The sequence below is a fragment of the Durio zibethinus genome, chromosome 12, assembly GCF_047325235.1.
Source record: "Durio zibethinus cultivar Kanyao isolate XHJ-2024 chromosome 12, ASM4732523v1, whole genome shotgun sequence".
NCBI classification, from domain to species: domain Eukaryota; kingdom Viridiplantae; phylum Streptophyta; class Magnoliopsida; order Malvales; family Malvaceae; genus Durio; species Durio zibethinus.
The window spans coordinates 19,703,809-19,721,933 of record NC_143173.1 but is presented as its reverse complement, the minus strand read 5'-3'; the positions used below and the strand labels follow the sequence as shown (position 1 = coordinate 19,721,933).

At 32.3% G+C, this 18,125-nt stretch overlaps 2 protein-coding genes across 4 annotated transcripts; both read right to left on the bottom strand.

Annotated features, from left to right (window-relative positions):
• Positions 1-112: 112 nt before the first annotated feature.
• On the bottom strand, positions 113-5,984 carry LOC111295943 (P-loop containing nucleoside triphosphate hydrolases superfamily protein). The gene is made up of 10 exons (XM_022889813.2): positions 5,698-5,984; positions 5,525-5,597; positions 4,976-5,085; positions 4,535-4,678; positions 3,883-3,991; positions 3,443-3,789; positions 3,295-3,368; positions 2,410-2,714; positions 1,668-1,914; positions 113-599 (listed from the first exon to the last, which is right to left on the bottom strand). The coding sequence occupies exons 1-10, from the start codon at positions 5,846-5,848 to the stop codon at positions 351-353; spliced, it is 1,809 nt and encodes a 602-aa protein (XP_022745548.1). The 5' UTR covers positions 5,849-5,984; the 3' UTR covers positions 113-350.
• Positions 5,985-6,527: 543 nt separating this feature from the next.
• On the bottom strand, positions 6,528-15,403 carry LOC111296648 (two-component response regulator ARR17-like). Of its 3 annotated transcripts, XM_089740995.1 has the most exons (7): positions 14,975-15,403; positions 14,827-14,900; positions 14,665-14,742; positions 14,488-14,558; positions 13,793-13,872; positions 10,161-10,233; positions 6,528-9,787 (listed from the first exon to the last, which is right to left on the bottom strand). In XM_089740995.1, exons 1-7 carry the CDS (start codon positions 15,123-15,125, stop codon positions 9,745-9,747), a joined length of 570 nt encoding a protein of 189 aa, XP_089597121.1. In that variant the 5' UTR covers positions 15,126-15,403; the 3' UTR covers positions 6,528-9,744. The 3 variants fall into 3 exon arrangements, 1 of the variants encoding a protein (XP_089597121.1); XR_016326069.1 differs by lacking the exons at positions 13,793-13,872; positions 14,488-14,558; positions 14,665-14,742; positions 14,827-14,900; positions 14,975-15,403 and adding exons at positions 9,869-9,904; positions 10,354-10,540 and having other exon boundaries at positions 10,161-10,248; XR_016326068.1 differs by lacking the exons at positions 13,793-13,872; positions 14,488-14,558; positions 14,665-14,742; positions 14,827-14,900; positions 14,975-15,403 and adding an exon at positions 10,354-10,540 and having other exon boundaries at positions 6,528-9,899; positions 10,161-10,248.
• Positions 15,404-18,125: the final 2,722 nt, after the last annotated feature.

Here is an 18,125-nt window from a genome sequence, read left to right as displayed (position 1 = left end):
AATAGTCCTAATTTGAGTCAATCCTATAAATTTTGGCAAAACTGTACAAATAAGTTATGCATTTTCTTAAATTTCTCCCATAAAAAAGGAGAAAAGAGAACACTAGAGAGAATTGAATAAAAAGTCTCAAAACTACAACTTAACATGATTTTTTTTTTCTTTTCATACAACCGACTCCATTATAAAATTATGAGATACAAAGCTTAGTTTTTTGTTGTTGTTGACTGTGAATATATGAATAATAGTTTAAAAAATAATAATACAAGCACTTCATTAGTTTCATACATGGTGTGAAGGTGAGAAACCAGGAATGTGCTCAAATTATGATGCTTTGAATTCTCATCTTAGATTCATGTTTTACGGGCAACTTTCCTCTTTTTGAATAGCCCTTTCTGCTTCTGATCCCTCTTCCTCTTTTTCCACTGATTTTGGAATGATTTTCCTACCAATGATGGCTGCTCCTTCAATGCAAAACTTTTTGCAACATGCCCTAAATGAAGTTTCTTCACCATGAAAATTCCTTTCAGATCTCCACGGTGGGCTGTGTATGCGCGCACCCAAGAGCAAAACGCATCCTTTGCTAGTTTCTTAATCTTTGGCTGCAAAATGGTACACCAGGGAAAACTTTATTTGGAAGCACAATAAGTAAATCTCAGAATCATTAAAAAGGTAAATATTGTTATGTCTGCCACACATGGAAATTAAGGAGAAGGGAATAGAAAGAATCGCCTCAAAAGTTAAAGGCAATGATATATCTCAAGTAACAACTAAAACATACCTCATTCACTGAACTTCACTACGAAAAAACCAAACATCATGTCTAATCAAACAAGGCTATATCTCACATGCTAGGCCAACACAACCCGAAAATTTTTCCAAGACCATTCGCTATTTGTTCAAAACTAGCTTAAACTTACCTAGATGAATAAAACAGAAAGCTAGAATCACCTAATCAAGCTTACTCTCATGATAGCCTAGTCAACTAAATGATGTATATATCCCGACATGAAATTTTTTAAGTTATTTGTCCTGAAATATAGCATGATATGCTATGAATGAAAAGAGCATCTTCATTTCTGAATGGATATAACGGATAGATTCAAAATCTCTTTCTAAATGGTGGTGCAGGATGCTATTGTTCTTAATGAAGAACCATCTTTCAGAAAAGTTTGTTCGAATTTCCAAATATGAATCTGAATTCAAAGCATCTTTCATTCATAGCATACCATTTGGAACTCAACACCATACTTTAGGTAAACCAACTTGACATGCACTTTTTTGTTTCAGAGAAGCAAAGTGTTTGACCAGATACTTTTGTTTTCAAACAACTGTGTACATCCCTCTCAATTTGCCAGCAAAAGAAAAACTAATCAATTGAAGTCATTTCATTTCCTTCTTTCCCTATACTAAATCAAAGAAAAAAACTGTAACACAGTTTAAAACGGAAAATGAGCAAAATCAAATAATCATGTATGCAGAGGCAGTCAAAATGGGCACAAAGGAGACAAGAAGTGTGGATCTAAAAACATTTTTCTTCAAAAACAAACAAATTCAAAGGTTGTTAGGAAGACAAATTCAATAACACTAGAGACTAAGTCATGGAAAAAAAGATGCGAAAAAGTTCAAAAATGTAAGGGCTAAAGAAGATCAACATGCATAAGTCATACCTCAGCCAAAACATATGATTCAAGCTCCTTCTGAAGAGATACCACCCAGGGATGTGATTCTAATGAAACATACTTCTTGACATGGTGTGTTTGACCATGCAAAGGGAAAGAATCTAATATTTTGAGGAGTGGATACTCTGTCAGTGACACACCATGTTTCTCAAGGTCTTGCAAGTAATCCACTTCTATTGGTTGTAGAAATAGTAAGGATTCTCCTCTTTCACCCAGTCGAGCAGTCCTACCTACTCTGCATCAAAGATTAATATGTAGGATCAAGCACTGATGGACCGTATATATCAGTTCAAAAGAAATTTACATATGGGCTCTGTCTGCTCGAACTAGACATGCTTAAAAGCTAGCTCCATAGTAATGAACTACATATGCTAAGTTAAACCATTCATTAAAGAACACAATGAGACAGATAACCAAAAATATCTAGTACAGAGTTTTTTACAATTAAACTAATAAAAAACAGACATTTACAAATAAGCACTGAGAAATCTGTTCAACCACAAGCATCCAGAGCAAGAATCTCATTATAATCCTCTTTTTCTGAAAAAAAAGGCATAACACTTAGAAGCTGTTCAAACAGTGAGTAAAGATTTGTGTTTAGGCAATTGTGCATCAGAAAGCAAGTGCCAGTCAAAGTTTATCAGAATTCACCAAAAACAGTTGCCAAGTAGATATTATTGATAACTCTGGAACAGATAAATATTTCCAAGAGAAATAAGTCCCTAAATACCTATGCACATATTCAGTGGCCTCCCCTGGAGAATCATACTGTACGATACATCTAACTTTTGGAAAATCTAGGCCCCTAGCAGCAACATCTGTAGACACAAGAAGAGCCGATTTTTCTGTTTTAAAGGCACTAAAGGTGGTTCTTCTGTCTTCCTGCTTCATATTCCCATGTAACCGGAAAGTTTTGCACTTCAGAAAGATCTGCTTAAGTTCTTCTTCAAATTGTGAGTAGGGTGACCACTGGAATTCACTCAACAATGTATAGTGAAAATCTACCGCATCACATGTTGAAAAGAATAGCACAATCTGCAGAATGATTAATTGAGTAAAGAAATTGAACCAGTATAGAACAGTAGATATATGTTACAAAAACTTTCTGTAAACAAACTAAGGGACAACAGAGGAAATGAACGAATCCCTTAGGTTTGAACAAGGTAAACTCACAAATAATTTTATATACTATGAATATTATAGCCAGTAATCACCCAAAGTTCCAATCTCTATTTGCAATTATTCTGGAAAAATACAAATTAAATGAAGCAGAACATTGTTGTTGACATCTGTTATAGCCATAAAAAAGAATCCCTTGATGTGAGCTGCACATATAATTCATACTAACAAACAAAAGGGTAAAATGACAAAAAATAACAAGATGCTTAAACAAACAGGAATCATTTTACATGGTCACTGTGAATCAGCTCATACTAGCAAATTAGAATGAGATAAATATAACACATTAACCTTCTCATCAGATTCAACAAAGTATTTCTCAGAGAACAAATGCATGGGAACTGATATCCTCCACTTCCAATTTGAAGTCGTTAAGAACATCCTAAAGATGTTCCAGAAAACAACAAGAAATTCCAATACTATAGTACGCCCTTACCTTTTGGGAAGCTTCTCTCTCAAAAAGATGCTTTAGTATGGAAAGAAGTACAGCGAGCCGTGAACCACATGGTACTGCATAAGGTTTGAACCAAGCTCAGAAAGGTCAACAACAAGAGAGAGAGAGAAAGCTTTCAGTAAATGTATACCCTTGACATATCTCTGAACCAACTGAGCTGGCAGCTTATAGTCTCCACTTGAAGAACTTACTAACTTGCTTGAGTTATCAAGGTCCTCATCCACATCAGATCCCAAAGGTCCAGTTTGGTTAATTGATGAATCTGGTTGCACCTTCATGCTGTCAAGACCAATCATAATGGGATTTTCTAAACTAATTTTGGCAAGATGATTTACTTTTTCATTTAATGTAGCTGATAATAGCAAATTCTGTCTTGGAAATTCAGAGGATTTTCCTTTTTCAGCATATGCATTTGGCCTAGAACCCAAAAGATCCAATATCTCTTCAATATCTTTGCCAAATCCTAATTCCAGAATTCTGTCAAGATACACAGCCAGATGCAGTTAAGATTTATAAGAAACAGAAACAGATAGATCCACTCATAATGAAACCTTAGACAGTACAGTACACCTGTCTGCTTCATCAAAAATTATCCAACGCAAATTTGTGTGTGTGAAAGACGATGTATTTTTTAAGTGATCCAACAGCCGTCCAGGAGTTGCAATAAGAATAGAAATGCCTGAAATGAATCATATGAAACATTCGTGAACATAATTCAGAGAGGAAAATACATCAATATTGATCATAAAGGAGATTACATACTTCAATCTCAAACTTGCAAATGCATGATTGTAACGTATGAAGCTGATTTTTAAGTTTTCTTTATTTTTCTTTCAAGAAGCTAAGCAGCAATAATTTAAAAACAGGAAATGTATAAAAATCAATTCAATAACTAGAATCACTGAACCAGCTTTAAATAAGCTGCAAGCCATAACAGCAAGAAGCGAAACCAAATAAAGGATCATTGGTAATTTATCACAAAGAAAACCATAGTACCTGTATCAATACACGAGAAAATATATTCATCAATTTGTTTAATGCTTTTATATTGGTATAAATGCTGTCCTTTAAACAAAAAAAAAAAAAAAACATTGTTTTATATAGCCAATCAAAATATTGACACTTGACACACTTTCATAGGTCTACCAACTTGAATTGGTGGGATCCTGCAATTACATGCTTTATGTGATTGAGAACTTCACCAAAAAAACAAAAATTTTACCTTTTCGCAGCCTGGCTTTCTCTTTATTCCTGTTTTCGCCACCCATTACATAACCAGGGACAATCCAATGGAAACGATGCAATAACTTCTGCAGAATCTCATACACCTGCATGCATAACTCACGCGTTGGTACAAGGACCAACGCTATCACAAACATATCAAATTTAAATTTATTCGTGATTAAACAAAAAGAGCAGAAATGTTTGACTTATTCATCCTTAAGCACATGGAAGAAACATATGCCATAGATAACAAACATCTAGATAGGACTGATTCCCATTACAACCCCCTCTGGCCTCCCTCAACCCTTAAGGCCTAATTTCAGTTCACTATAACTGGACAATAAAATTATACATAGCAATAGAAACAAAAAACAAAATTCTGAACTTTCAAAAAGAATAAACATAGCTACACATCCCACTAAAAGCATAAAACACATACCAAAAGTACCCTGATTGCGCTCAACTCGGGGACTGTAATCCTGCAAGTGATGAATGATAGGAGCCAAATAAGCTATTGTTTTTCCAGACCCCGTTTCTGCGTTAACAAGTCTAGTACAATCTCCAATCAAGGATCCCAAAACCCAATTATAAAAAAATACAAAACTTGCACTTAAAAAGTGCTTAAACAAAAACCTAATTATGCAAAAAAGAAAATTAAAATGCTACAAACAACAACCAACAAGAAAAATAAAACTTGCATTAAAAAGACTAAAAACAACAACCCAATTGTGCAAAAAGGATACCTTTTATTGGAAAAAGGTTAAAAAACAACAACCCAATTATGCAAAAAAGCAAACTTGCTCCAAAAACTGCTAACAAGAAACAGCCCAATTAAGAAAATAAAAGAAAATTTGCACTTAAAATTGCTAAATACAACAATCTAATGATGAAAAGAAAAAGAGGGATTATGTGTATTAAAAATGCTAGAAAAAAAACCCATTATGCAAAAAAAAATTGCTAAAATAGAGTGGTAAAGTACAAAGGATACATATGACGACCAGAGAGTATAACAGGAATAGCTTGAGCTTGAACGAGAGTTGGAGCTTCAAAACCCAACCTTTCTGTTAAGAAGAAATAAAATTCATTACATGGGAATAGATTATCATTATCTATGTCTGTAAAAATAAAATAATTATATAAAAAACAACAACAACAACCGACCTCGGAGTTGGTCACACAAAGAGGAGTGGAGGCCAAGGCTGGAGAAGGAACATGAAGCAAATATCTCTGACTCGTTCGTCTTGGTTATGGTGTTTGAGGTATTACTCATTATTTCCTCTTTTTCTTTGTTTGGTTTTTGGGTTTTCTTCATCTTCTGGCCTGGTTGCTGGCTGAGGTTTAAGGTTTTTGAGTTTGTTTTATTTTTATTTTATTTAAAGGTTTTTCTTGCTTCTTTTCCACTAGGGTTTTTCATCAATAACAGTAACCAAAAAAATTGTATCCTAAAAGTGCGGGGAAATTGCACTATCACCCCTAAATTTTAACCTTAATAGCATTTCATCCTCGACTGTTGAATATATCAAAAGAGTCCCTAAAATTTTAGTCAATTTAATTTTTTGCGAGTTATTACAATAAATTTCAACTCTTGCCCTTAAATTTTGTTTGATTGGCATATAAAATTTCAAGTTAGAACTCGGTTAACTATTATCTATGAGCATTTCAGACTAATTAAAATTTTATTTTAAGTAATGTTTTTTCGTTTAATAATACACTATCATCTTTAAATTTAAAAATAAATAATACATGAATTACAAAAAATTTCTATAAATATAACCTTAATAATTAAAGATTTGCCTTCAATTTATATCAACAATCCATTTAACCTTTTTTGCCAAAAAAGAGATAGAAATCCACGTAAAAGTTTAGTCTCTCAAAGAAACTACCATTGAAATTGTAGCTCTAAGATTAATTTAGTTAATTTTTATAATTATCTTTAAAAGATGATATTTAAATTTTAATACTTATAATTTTTTGTTTTATTTCCTTGTGACGACATTTAAAAAAAAAAAAAACTTGGGAGTGATTAAAAGTTAAAAAAACATCCGAGATTGTAAAGTTTAAACCCTTTGTTTCCTCGTACTTCTTGAACTTGAACCATTTCAAGGATGACTCTGAGCTCTTGTTCCCTGATATCTCTTACTTGAGATAGCACTCAATGGGTGGCTAAGACAATATTGTTGGGCTAAAAGCCTCAAATCTAATTACACTACTAGAAACGAAATCAAATAATAAATCAAACATATAAGAGACAATAATTTAACGTGATTCGGTCCAACTGACCTACATCTACGGATGAGAAATAAGATCCACTAGTTGTAGAGAATTACAAACATACATCATATCATCAACCTCACTCAATAATCAATACTCATAAGACACTCTCAATCTCATCTAGTCTTATGGAGTATTCTTAACCCAAACAAACACAAACACAAACCCAAACCCTTGTGCACCCTTTCAATATAACCAAACACATACCCATATGCTCCTATACATCATACCTATGTGAACCCTCTCAGTCTCCTCTAGTCCACTCACAAACAAACATACACACCCATAAGACGTAGAGCCCCTATACTTCTATGGGGTGTCTATCCCACAAAACCCTACAACTCTCTTACATCTTTTTCTCATACCTAACCCTGTAGAGACTTCACCTATTTATAACCATACAAACTTGCCCATTAAGAATCCCTTTTCTCTTAGAATTCTTCTCTTGTAAGTCAAACTTGCCTATTAAGAATCCCTTTCCTTTTAGAATTCTTCTCTTGCAAGTCAAACTTACCTATTAAGAATCCTCTTTCTCTTAGAATTTTTCTTTTGCAAGTCTTCTTGTCCATCAAGCAATATCTGACAAATCTCAAACAAATCTCTAACAAATCTCAAACAAATCTCTTATGGGATTTGAGTCAATATTCCCAACAATCTTCACCTTGACTCAAATTCCATCAATCATCTGTCTTCATGCTAGACATGCTTGGTTCTACCTGCAATGGAAGTCTTATAATCATCTTCTCTTCTCTTGTGTCTTCACGCTTCATACAAACTAATCTTCAATCTTCAAAACTTAAACTCGAACTCTTCTCTTGAATCGAGCTTCTCTAAGCTTACTTCTTCCTATGTCTCAAACTAAGCTCTTTTCATATCTCGAACTGTCAACTCTTCTCATGTCTCGAACCATCGGCTCTTCCCACATCTTGAATCTTCAACTCTTCTCACGTTTTGAACTTTCAGCTATGATACCACTTGTTGGGGAACACCACAGCTCTGATACCATTTGTTGGGCACATCACAGCTCTGATATCATTTGTTGGGCTAAAAGCCTCAAATCCAATCACACCAGCGGAAGCGAAATCAAACAATAAATCAAACACACAAGAGACAACAATTTAACGTGGTTCGATCCAACTGACCTACATCCATGGATGAGAAACAAGATCCACTAGTTGTAGAGAATTACAAACATACATCATATCATCAACCCCACTCAACAATCAATACTCATAAGACACTTTCAATCTCCTCTAGTCCTATGAAGTATTCTCTACCCAAACAAACACAAACCCAAACTTTTGTGCACCTTTTCAACACAACCAAACACATACCCATATGTTCCCATACATCATACCTATGTGGACCCTCTCAATCTCCTCTAGTCCACCCACAAACAAACATACACACCCATAAGACGTAGAGCCCCAATACTCCTATGGGGTGTCTATCCCACAAAATCCTACAACTCTCTTTCATCTTTTTCTCATATCTAACCCTGTAGAGACTTCACCTATTTATAACCATACAAACTTGCCCATTAAGAATCCCACTCCTCTTAGAATTCTTCTCTTGTAAGTCAAACTTGCCTATTAAGAATCCCTTTCTTTTTAGAACTCTTCTCTTGCAAGTCAAACTTACCTATTAAGAATCCTCTTTCTCTTAGAATTCTTCTTTTGCAAGTCTTCTTGTTCATCAAGCAATATCTGACAAATCTCTAACAAATCTCAAACAAATTTCTTATGGGATTTGAGTCAATAGGCATTGATACCAGGGACTTGGTTTGAAGATTGAGGCGTGATATGGTTGCAAGTTTAGGTACTAGAATGTTTTATTTATGCAGGACATGATGGGTTCTGCATATTCGATAGATCAAGTTCAACATTGACATTAACAGAGTGAAGCTGCAAAAATTAAAGCGTCTCCTAGTAACAACCTGGACCGTCAAAAAAAATAGTCTAGCACCACTCGCCTGGTCCTACACGAAAGTTCAATATGTCTAGAGTTTGAATCTCAATACTTATACCCTTTTGTCCTATCCCAGATTATGACCACCTTGGTAAAAAAAAAAACAACTTAAGGTTAAATATATGTACATCGTATTAGTTATTCTATCTTCTAACTGTATTTTTTGGAGAAGGTATTTTATTTCCCATTCCTAAAGCATAATAAAATTTATTTAAAAGAAAAAAAAAGAATTTACCGTTTAATATTATCTGCACTTTTTTTTTTCTTGGAATGACCAGATGCAGCTCTGCAGCTGAGTTAAATGACAATCAGGTTCTTAATGGTAGAGCTCCATCCATCCCCTGGCAAATTTTAATATCTGTAATCCTTTCTCCTGTCCCAGATTATGACCTCTTTGGTAAAAAAAATCAACAGCTTTATACCACCATTAAAGCCCACACAGAAAAGACATGTACATGATAGTCATAAAAGGTTCCTTCTTTATCAAGATTAAGGAGTTTGAATGACCTGAGGGAGGCTCATTAATTCAAGAACAGCTTTCTTAGGGGTTAGCTCACTTTCTATAATCCGAGCAACTGCTGTAAGGAGGACCGCATCTTAAAATTGTATTTCTGGGCCAATGCAATCACAGCTCCAGCGGTTGACACACCTTCGGCTATCTACACAGCACTTACTAATCATATTAGTAGCAAGATTTTAAGCATCAACAGCCAGTATAGAACTTACAAGCACCTGATCCAAAATCAACTCCAACTCTTCTATTTCTTGAAAGATTTACAAAACATGTAATTAAGCATAATGTCTCCAGTTCCAGATAGACTAGTAATTGTTGTCGGCTTTGCATCCAGACATGCACTCTGCTCAATAGGCCAGCAAATGAGAAAAAAGAAAGCGGCGGGGGGGGGGGGGGGGGGGGGGGGTTTGTGCAACAAGAGCTGCCTTATGGAGTTGTTACCAAGATTCATCCCTTCAATAATCCCAGCAGCTATTGCAAGTACATTCTCCAGTGCCCCTGCAATTTCGATCCCTTTAACATCACTGAGGTTATAAGAGGTTACAAGCTGAGGCTGAGCACATGCACATCAATGCTTACTTATACTTAACCATGTAAAAACTGCATTATGCTGACCTACATAAGCGATCAGGAACACATGAGATTCTTAAGCAGTTAGGGACAAATTTGGTATATGTGATTTGGATGTTATATTAGAACATCATCACAGACACGAATAGGGATAAATTTAGTACATGTGATTTGGATGTTAAATTAGAACCTCATCACAGACAAGAATAATAACTGAAATGCAGCAGTAATGGAGATATTTGATGGAAAGAGAGAACCACAAACAATGTTTATTTAGTTTGATATGATGAAGATCCTCGACCTTGAAGTGCTGATTCTTAAAAAACTAGAAGCCAATAGCTGCTGAACACCATTTGCCAATTTTATGTCTTTTGATGCCACCACCATTGCTGCAAAGCAGATGACAATAGCAAGGAAAAATGTTAAGTAACCCAAGATAAATGATTTGGTTCAGGTATTACAAGAATACAGTTTATTGAATGCAAGTCAGTCACCTGTTGGTAATTTGTTCGTTAATTCCAACGCAAAGGAAGGCCCTGATAGTGCAATTAAAGGTTGGCTAGGGTTCATTAATGCTTGAGCCTTGGGGAATGATTTGAGACATCATCCTCAATGTATTGAGCTCATGTAAGAGGTTTACTTATACATGATGTTACTCATGGAGTTTTACGTGCCAATGGTTCTCATTAATGGATTGGCAAATTGCAGGATCAGTGGATCACGTACAAGCATGCTAACTTCCATTTGAGCCTTTCTATTGGCAACTTGTGCAGCCATTGCAGTGGCAAAAAGGTTATGCCATAGCCTAGTTGGACTTGAAGCCTCAAGGCCAAGCAGGCCGAACCTTTCTATCATGATAACAAAGCCGTTATCAACACTTGTCCCATCTAAACAAATGTAGAAGTCCTGCCCCAGGCTGAGTTTTCAATTTCGAACCTATTCCATTCCCTAAGCCCAATTTTTTTATGTTATTCTTATTTACTTTATATAAAATAACATAAGATATAGAAAATGCCAACAACGAATATTCTCTTTCATTTTTCCTACCTTAACGAACAACTATATCTTGATGAATTTTGTTGCTATTTGGTAGGTGTAACCTTTCTTTCCAGCTTTTTCTGCATATTCTTGCTTGGTCTAGTGGGGTTTTAGGCAATCAAATTTTCAAGGAAGAAAGAGCCGAAAAAAGGGTTCATCCAAGCTTATTGCTATTGCCCTTATGTTAGAGTTTTGCCTTGGCATTCAGAGGACTAGGGAAATGCTTGTTTGTAAGTTGTTACTCTATCACGCAATTTTTGGCTTGGATGACTCAAGCATTTCCATTGATCCGCCCCACCTTTAATTTTGTCTGTCACTTTGAATTGTATGAAAAGAATATATATTTGATTTTTAAAGTCTTTCATAGGATCAGAATTGTGATTTGGTCCTGACTCAGCAGAAGAGAATAACTTTGTTCAGTGTTTTACAGGATCAAAAACAGCCTAGTTTTGTCAGGTTTTTAAGATGAACAAATTTTTGTTGCTCCTTTTTTTAAGGAAAAAAATGGGGGGAAAGAACAAAGGAATCCAATCATGTCTTGGGTCTGAATGAATCCAAATTTGAAGGTTTCTTCAATATGCTTTAGTTGGGTAGGAATCTGCATTTGGCTGATGTGAAGGCTTATCATGTAATAACTTTCAAGTTATATCATTATCTGCTACGTTTTCCTTGACGATTAAGACCTGTCTATTTACTAATAAATTTAAATTTATCCTGTGTTTGACAAGATGACTTGAAAAGGCATTGGGATGCTTGTTTTAAGTAAGACAAAGAATATGCTTATGATCTGTAATTATGATTCCAGTTTTAGCTGCTCCTATAATTTTTCAGATGGACCTGCCTGTATTAAGGGAAAAAAAAAAGACTACTTGGGTCGCTAATTCATGTATGAAACAAGTAAAAAGATTAAACAAAGAAATTTTTTTTTTTTTGTACAAGAAGAATTGCAATTCGAAAATAAAATAAAAAATTTATAAATGTTAAAATTTAAATATCAAAATTATTAAATATCATTTTTTAAAGATAAATATACGAATTAATTGAATTAAGCATGGAGTTCTAATTAAGAAACGTTGAATAACTAACAAATTCAAAATGATGTATAGCACACAAAATGGGAAGCATAATTAGAGGAGGGGATTACTCCAGGAATTAGGAGTTTCCTGCAATAATGAAAAGGATGAGTATTGGCGTCAAGCAGATATTAGTTATTACAAATCAAAATTTCAGATTGTCTGTATAATGAAAAATCATTCTCGTTGATAGCATCATGTGCCATGCGTTGGAAGATGTGACTGATTGGATTGGAGTCATAAAAATTTATTTATACATTCATATATATATATATATATGTATATATATATAGAGAGAGAGAGAGAGATATTTATATAATATAAGATTAAAATAATTTTATATATTTTTAACTATTAATTTTAATATATATATATATACAAAAAATAAAAGAGATAAATAAAATTGATTTCAATATCTTGCAAGGAAGGATGAGATCTTGAAACTATTAGAATTTAAATTTAAATTTCGCATATTAACGTATTGTATGATGTCTATCAAATATTATTCGATTGTAATTATAATTTTTATTTAATATTGTTCAAATAATAAATAGACTGAAATATGCTATGAATCGAAAATGATCCAAATCTGATAAATTGTTCAATTTTTTTCGAAGTTCCTAAATTTGATTATTAACTTTTTCTATTAATGATGCTTGCATTGAAGAAGAAGGTGAAAATTAATGTGGAGGTAGAGAAGGAGCAAAACAAGTGAAAGATTGAAATGTATGATGATATTGATATGTACTTGCATTTTACTATCAGGTCAAAAGGAATCCAATGATTATTTTCTTCCATTGCTTCAAAATTAAAGATATGCTTTTGAAAATATGAAAAATTAAAATCCATAAAAGTTCATATATACTAACTAAATGAGAGGGCTCAAATTTATTAGCAAAGATGGTGAATTTCACCATTTACGTTTTCTATCCATGCATGGTGTTTGCATATGGTGCAAAAGGAATCCGATGCTTCTTTTCATTTCCATGTTTCAAAGAAGAACCATGGCTGCCTTCTACTTGTTGAACTATTAGCTAAGATACTTTTGAGGCAGGCATGTGGACAAGGATTTTAATTTCATCAATTTTCATTTTACGAATTAAAAAAAAGTTATAATTTAGAAAATGTGACTAATTAGAGTTAAAAATTCATACTTATAATTAATAGATAAAATAATAAATAAAATGTGTACTACAAATTCATTATCCAATTTTTTTTTTATTTGAGAAAAGGGGATTTGATCTCTATTCTTTTAAGATATCATGCATGAACACTAAGAATTCTAAAACTTCAGGATTAAAATTTTTTAGTTAATGATATTTGCATTTAATAAAAAAGTGACCAATAATCGTATAATTTATTGATAAAATATTAAATTTTTAATTTCATTAATTAAAATTAAATCTTTGATAATTTCAAGTATAAAAAAAAATCATAGTGGAATTTAATTTAATAGTTGTTTTTATTTTGATTAAAAGAGCCATTCTATTCATAAAAATTAGACATTAAAACTTTTAATTCTTATACAAAATGTGGAGATGAAGCAAAACAGGAGTAATTAGCATTTGAAAGGTTGAAATGCAATATTCAAAACTTAAAAATGATGCTTGCATTCTACAATAAGGTCAGAACGAATCCAATGATTTTTCTCACCAAAAAAAAAAAAAAAGAAATATTTAACTGAAACTGTTTTTCTGATACAAAATGTGGAGAGGGAACAGAACCAATTGGCATCAGAAAGTAATTGTCTTACACATCTTACCCATACAATAATCTTGGTCATGGCTACTTTTGTCCTCAAAAGCTCAGCTACTTCATCTCATCAAATGGCATTTCAGTTGCTTAACATCTGACTGTTTCAGGGGCTTCAGCATGAACATCTGAGCACCTTCCTCTAAGCATCTGTTCACGTATATACAAAATCTTAACATTAGAATCTAACAGTGAAAATTAATTTTTCTTTTATTCGAGGAAAGGAATTTCAACTTGACTCTTTTAAAAGAAAGATACATGCACTTATCATTGATCAATAAGAAAGGGATTGGGGAATGTGGGGTTGGCGAAAGAGAAAAAGGGGAAAATAAGAAATGGATTTTAGGATTTTAAGTTTATATTAGCTATCAATAGATTAATGATGAAAATTTCGTTGTTAAAATTATTTTTTTTTGCAAATTAATGTATTTTTATCAAAATTTAATATATACGGAATAATCCATCGTTAAGAAGTCGGTAAAATATTTACTAACAAATTATTATGTCCATGATTTCTGCGTCTATTTTTCTCAATTCTGTCAAATATTTATTTACAAAATATCGATGAAATTATCTCCATCGATATGATAATTATCGAATTCTTTTATAATTATGATCTATCGGTAATCTATCGATAAACCGTTGATAATTACTAACGGAATACTTTCATCATTAAAAATCCGTCTATGTTATCTTAATTTCTGGTGCCAAATGCTTGGTTGAAAAAAAAAATTGTAAAGAATACATCTTCAGGAAATTACTTACTGGCTAATGCGAGTGGGACTATTTTCAGATGACAGGATTACAACAGGAACCTCCTTCAGAACTGATGATTCCTGTTGTTAATTTCCAAAACATAAAACATAATTGCAATGGTGAGAAATAATCCTAAAAAATGGTACTAAAAAAGTAATAACTCTTCATTCTAGAAATTTTGAATACCTTAATTTTCTTAAGCAGCTCATAGCCTGTCATTCCAGGCATGCAATAATCTGTTATTATTAGATTTACCTTTGAAATCTGCAGATACATATAAACGACAACATGAATTTTATTTTTTCAGCTTGCAAACTTTGCAAAGGGAATGGTATAAGTTAAAGTTACCTCCAAGGTATTCCTCTGATCACTTCCCAATCCCAAATATTCCAATGCCCTCAGCCCATTCTCTGCAGTTGTTACTGCAGCAAGACACAAGAAAATATTTAACTACTCTAAACAAAATCCTTTGCAAAAGGGTCCAGTTATAATGTACCTTTGCAGGAGGAGTTCTTGAGTAACTTCTCCACTAGTTTTCTATCAATGAGGTTATCATCCACTGCTAAAACATGGGGTTCATCTCCAAACTCCACCGCTATGTCGTCCTTGGAACAGCCACCGCAGCCGCCGCCACAGCCACCATCCATACTTTGATATAACTTTTTGCTAATAAATAAGAGAGTAGTAGTATCCCAGACTATTACCAAATATCAACATTAATGAACAAAAGAAGCAGACTGTTGCATGTATTATATAATGTAACATAAAAAAAAATGGTAGCACTAAAATTGGTCATCAATTAATAGAAGAGACCAATAAACAAGTTCACAAGAGATGTATGAATGTAATGAGAGATTGTATTTATAGAGAAAACAACAATAAAATGAAGGTTGGTGGGGCTGTTTGGAGGGAGAGAAAGTGGAGCCCCTGAAGGAATATCAGAGAAAAAATTCATACAAGTAAAAATCATTAAAATCAAAGTATATCACAGATATTTCGTGATCCTTTTTGGGGTTCTCTTTGATTTGATTCAGTCCCCCACATTTCATATTTATCATTTAAAAATAAAAAAAAAATGGCAATTTGCTTTATTTCTTTATTAATTTCAGTACAGAATCATAATCAATATCAGTATCTTCGATCTTTTTCTGCAGGATCCTTTGCTAGGCTGAATGCCAATACCCCCAGTTATGATTTGGACCACATAACATTTATGAACCAACTTAAATGCATTTACACTTTTTTTTTATTTGTTTTGCAGTTTCTTTTTTTTTTTTTTTCATTGCATGGTAAAAAATTACAGATTTGTAGAGATATAGTTCTAATTTGAAGTTTTCTCTCTTTTTTCTTTATTTTTTGAGGAAATATTTGAATAATTAGGAGATTACTAAATTTCCAGCCTCAATCATACATGAGATATATACATTATTTTCATGCAAACACCTATATTCTAACACAAATTACAGAAATAAAAAAAATTCGTAATTATCTTATTATCTTTTTTTTTTATTAAAAGAGAAAAAAATAACTTAAGAATAGAAGAAATTAAAGTTCTAATTTCAAAGGGTTTTTTTTTAGATTATTTTTCAAAAAAATAAATTGTTTTATGATTTCGAAGTCATCGTTGCATGAACAATTAAAATTATATATCACTATTTTTTTAATTAAAAGGTATTAAAGATGAATCTTTATCATTAAAATTAAAAATTTAATATTTTTTAAAAAAATTATAAAAAAAAGGAGAGGTCGGATGTGAAAACAAAAGGCTATGGTACATGTTAGAATAAGAAAAAAAAAAGATATGATTAATTTTATATATATAAATGGATTTTATATGATATGAAGAGGTTGGGTTTAGCAGATCAAAGCATTGGCACTAGATCCAATATGATAATAGAAACCGGGATTGCCTTCATGCAGCATTTTCAGCTTTAAAAATATTCTTTTTTAATTTCTCCCCAAAACAAACTATAAAAATTCATTTATCATTATGATTAAAGGGATTTTCATATCACAATTAATAACATCGATTTTTTATTTGAATTGGTCTAATAGGTATATATCATTGATAATTTTTTAATATATTTTTTTAAATTGATGGATAGACGAATGATCTTATTTTCATATTTTTCTTTTTCAACAAAAATCAATCATATTACGGATTTTTTTTTCTTTTTTGATAATTTTGTTATTTAGATATCACGAAAGATATATTTTTGTCGGTATATGTTTTATTTTATTTTATTATGTTTACTTTCGAATCAAAATAGTTAAGATTAAAAATATTATTTTAATTTAAATTAATCATAAATTTAATTTTGATTCAAAGATAAATAAAACCTAAAATTTACATTTATGTAAGTGAATCTCTACTCTTTAGATATAGTTTGTTTTTTCAATAATTGAAATTTATGTTGAAAAACTCAAGATATACAGTAAATGTACTCATCATTGATAAAATTTATATGATATTTGTACGAATAATCCAATTGTATTTTGAGTAAAGGTTAAATTTATCAAATAAAATTTATTAAACTTGATATTTAACCTAATTAATTCATATAATTATTTTTTTATAAAAAATTTATATAATTCTTTTTTTATAAAAAAAATTCATACAATTATTTTTAAAAAATTATATCTAACAAATTTAAAATTTAAATTCAAGCATCTATAATCTTTTCTCGTATTTCAAATTACAACATTCTTTCTAAAAAAATAAAAATGAAGTCTGGGCAAATTTTTTTTCAATGATAGAATATGTCATCAATTCAAAACCAATCTATCCGACCTGCAAAGTTTACCTTTTGCGAGACGTGAGTCTCACTTATCTAAGATATTCAAATATAATGTTTGATGGGTTCATTGCCAGCGGCTCTTCAAGACATTTAAATCATTTTTATTTTTTATTTTCAGTGATAAAATATGCCATTAATTTAAAATTAATTAATTTAAATTAATATAAAATCTCATATAAATTACACCCACATGTCCAAACTTTCTGACGTGGGAAGGCAATTGCAAATTTAAAGTTCGAAATTTTTTATAAAGAAGTTGAGCTTAAGCGTTTTTATGCTGACCTACGCGCATCCTGTACTGCAATCCTACTCACTCAGCCCATCCAAAACTAGGCAGGACAAAACTGTTGCAGCGTACGGTGGGCCTAGAAAATAATTCTGCTGAACTCTATAAACAAAATCCAATCCAAGTTCATCGGATCCATGAAAAGTGGTGAATTGCCAGCCCCTCGTCTACCTCGTCGGGACAAGGTCGGTAACCTGCTTGCTTTCCTCTAGCAGCAAATGCAAAATGTGCTGTCATAAATCCCATAACAGCAATGTTTCATGACATTAATGTAATACACACGCAATGTCTGGTCAGAAAAAGCCATGGAAAATTTTGCTAACCCAGGGACCATCAATCATCCAATGATAAAAATCTTTCACATGAATGTTACCCTGCTTGATGGACGACGAATGAGAGTCACGGAAGAAATAGATGCATTCACAAACAAGTTTAATAATCTGTATCACCAGATTGAAATTAAATGTATTAGCAACAATTAACAAAATCCTTTGATATATAGATTGTGACAGCAACATACACTGACGTAGACCACTCAAAGAGGAAAAAAAAAAGAAATATTG

Excerpts from the sequence above, each read along its gene's own strand:
- LOC111295943 (XM_022889813.2), bottom strand. The coding sequence starts at position 5,848 with ATGAAGAAAACCCAAAAACCAAACAAAGAAAAAGAGGAAATAATGAGT. Across the intron at positions 3,369-3,442 it reads GGTTCAGAGATATGTCAAGG|TACCATGTGGTTCACGGCTC; the intron begins GTATACATTTAC and ends AACCTTATGCAG. Across the intron at positions 2,715-3,294 it reads AGAGAGAAGCTTCCCAAAAG|ATTGTGCTATTCTTTTCAAC; the intron begins GTAAGGGCGTAC and ends ATCATTCTGCAG.
- LOC111296648 (XM_089740995.1), bottom strand. The coding sequence starts at position 15,125 with ATGGATGGTGGCTGTGGCGGCGGCTGCGGTGGCTGTTCCAAGGACGAC. Across the intron at positions 13,873-14,487 it reads AGTCCCACTCGCATTAGCCA|ATGCTTAGAGGAAGGTGCTC; the intron begins GTAAGTAATTTC and ends ATACGTGAACAG. Across the intron at positions 9,788-10,160 it reads TTAAGAATCAGCACTTCAAG|GGGCACTGGAGAATGTACTT; the intron begins GTCGAGGATCTT and ends TCGAAATTGCAG.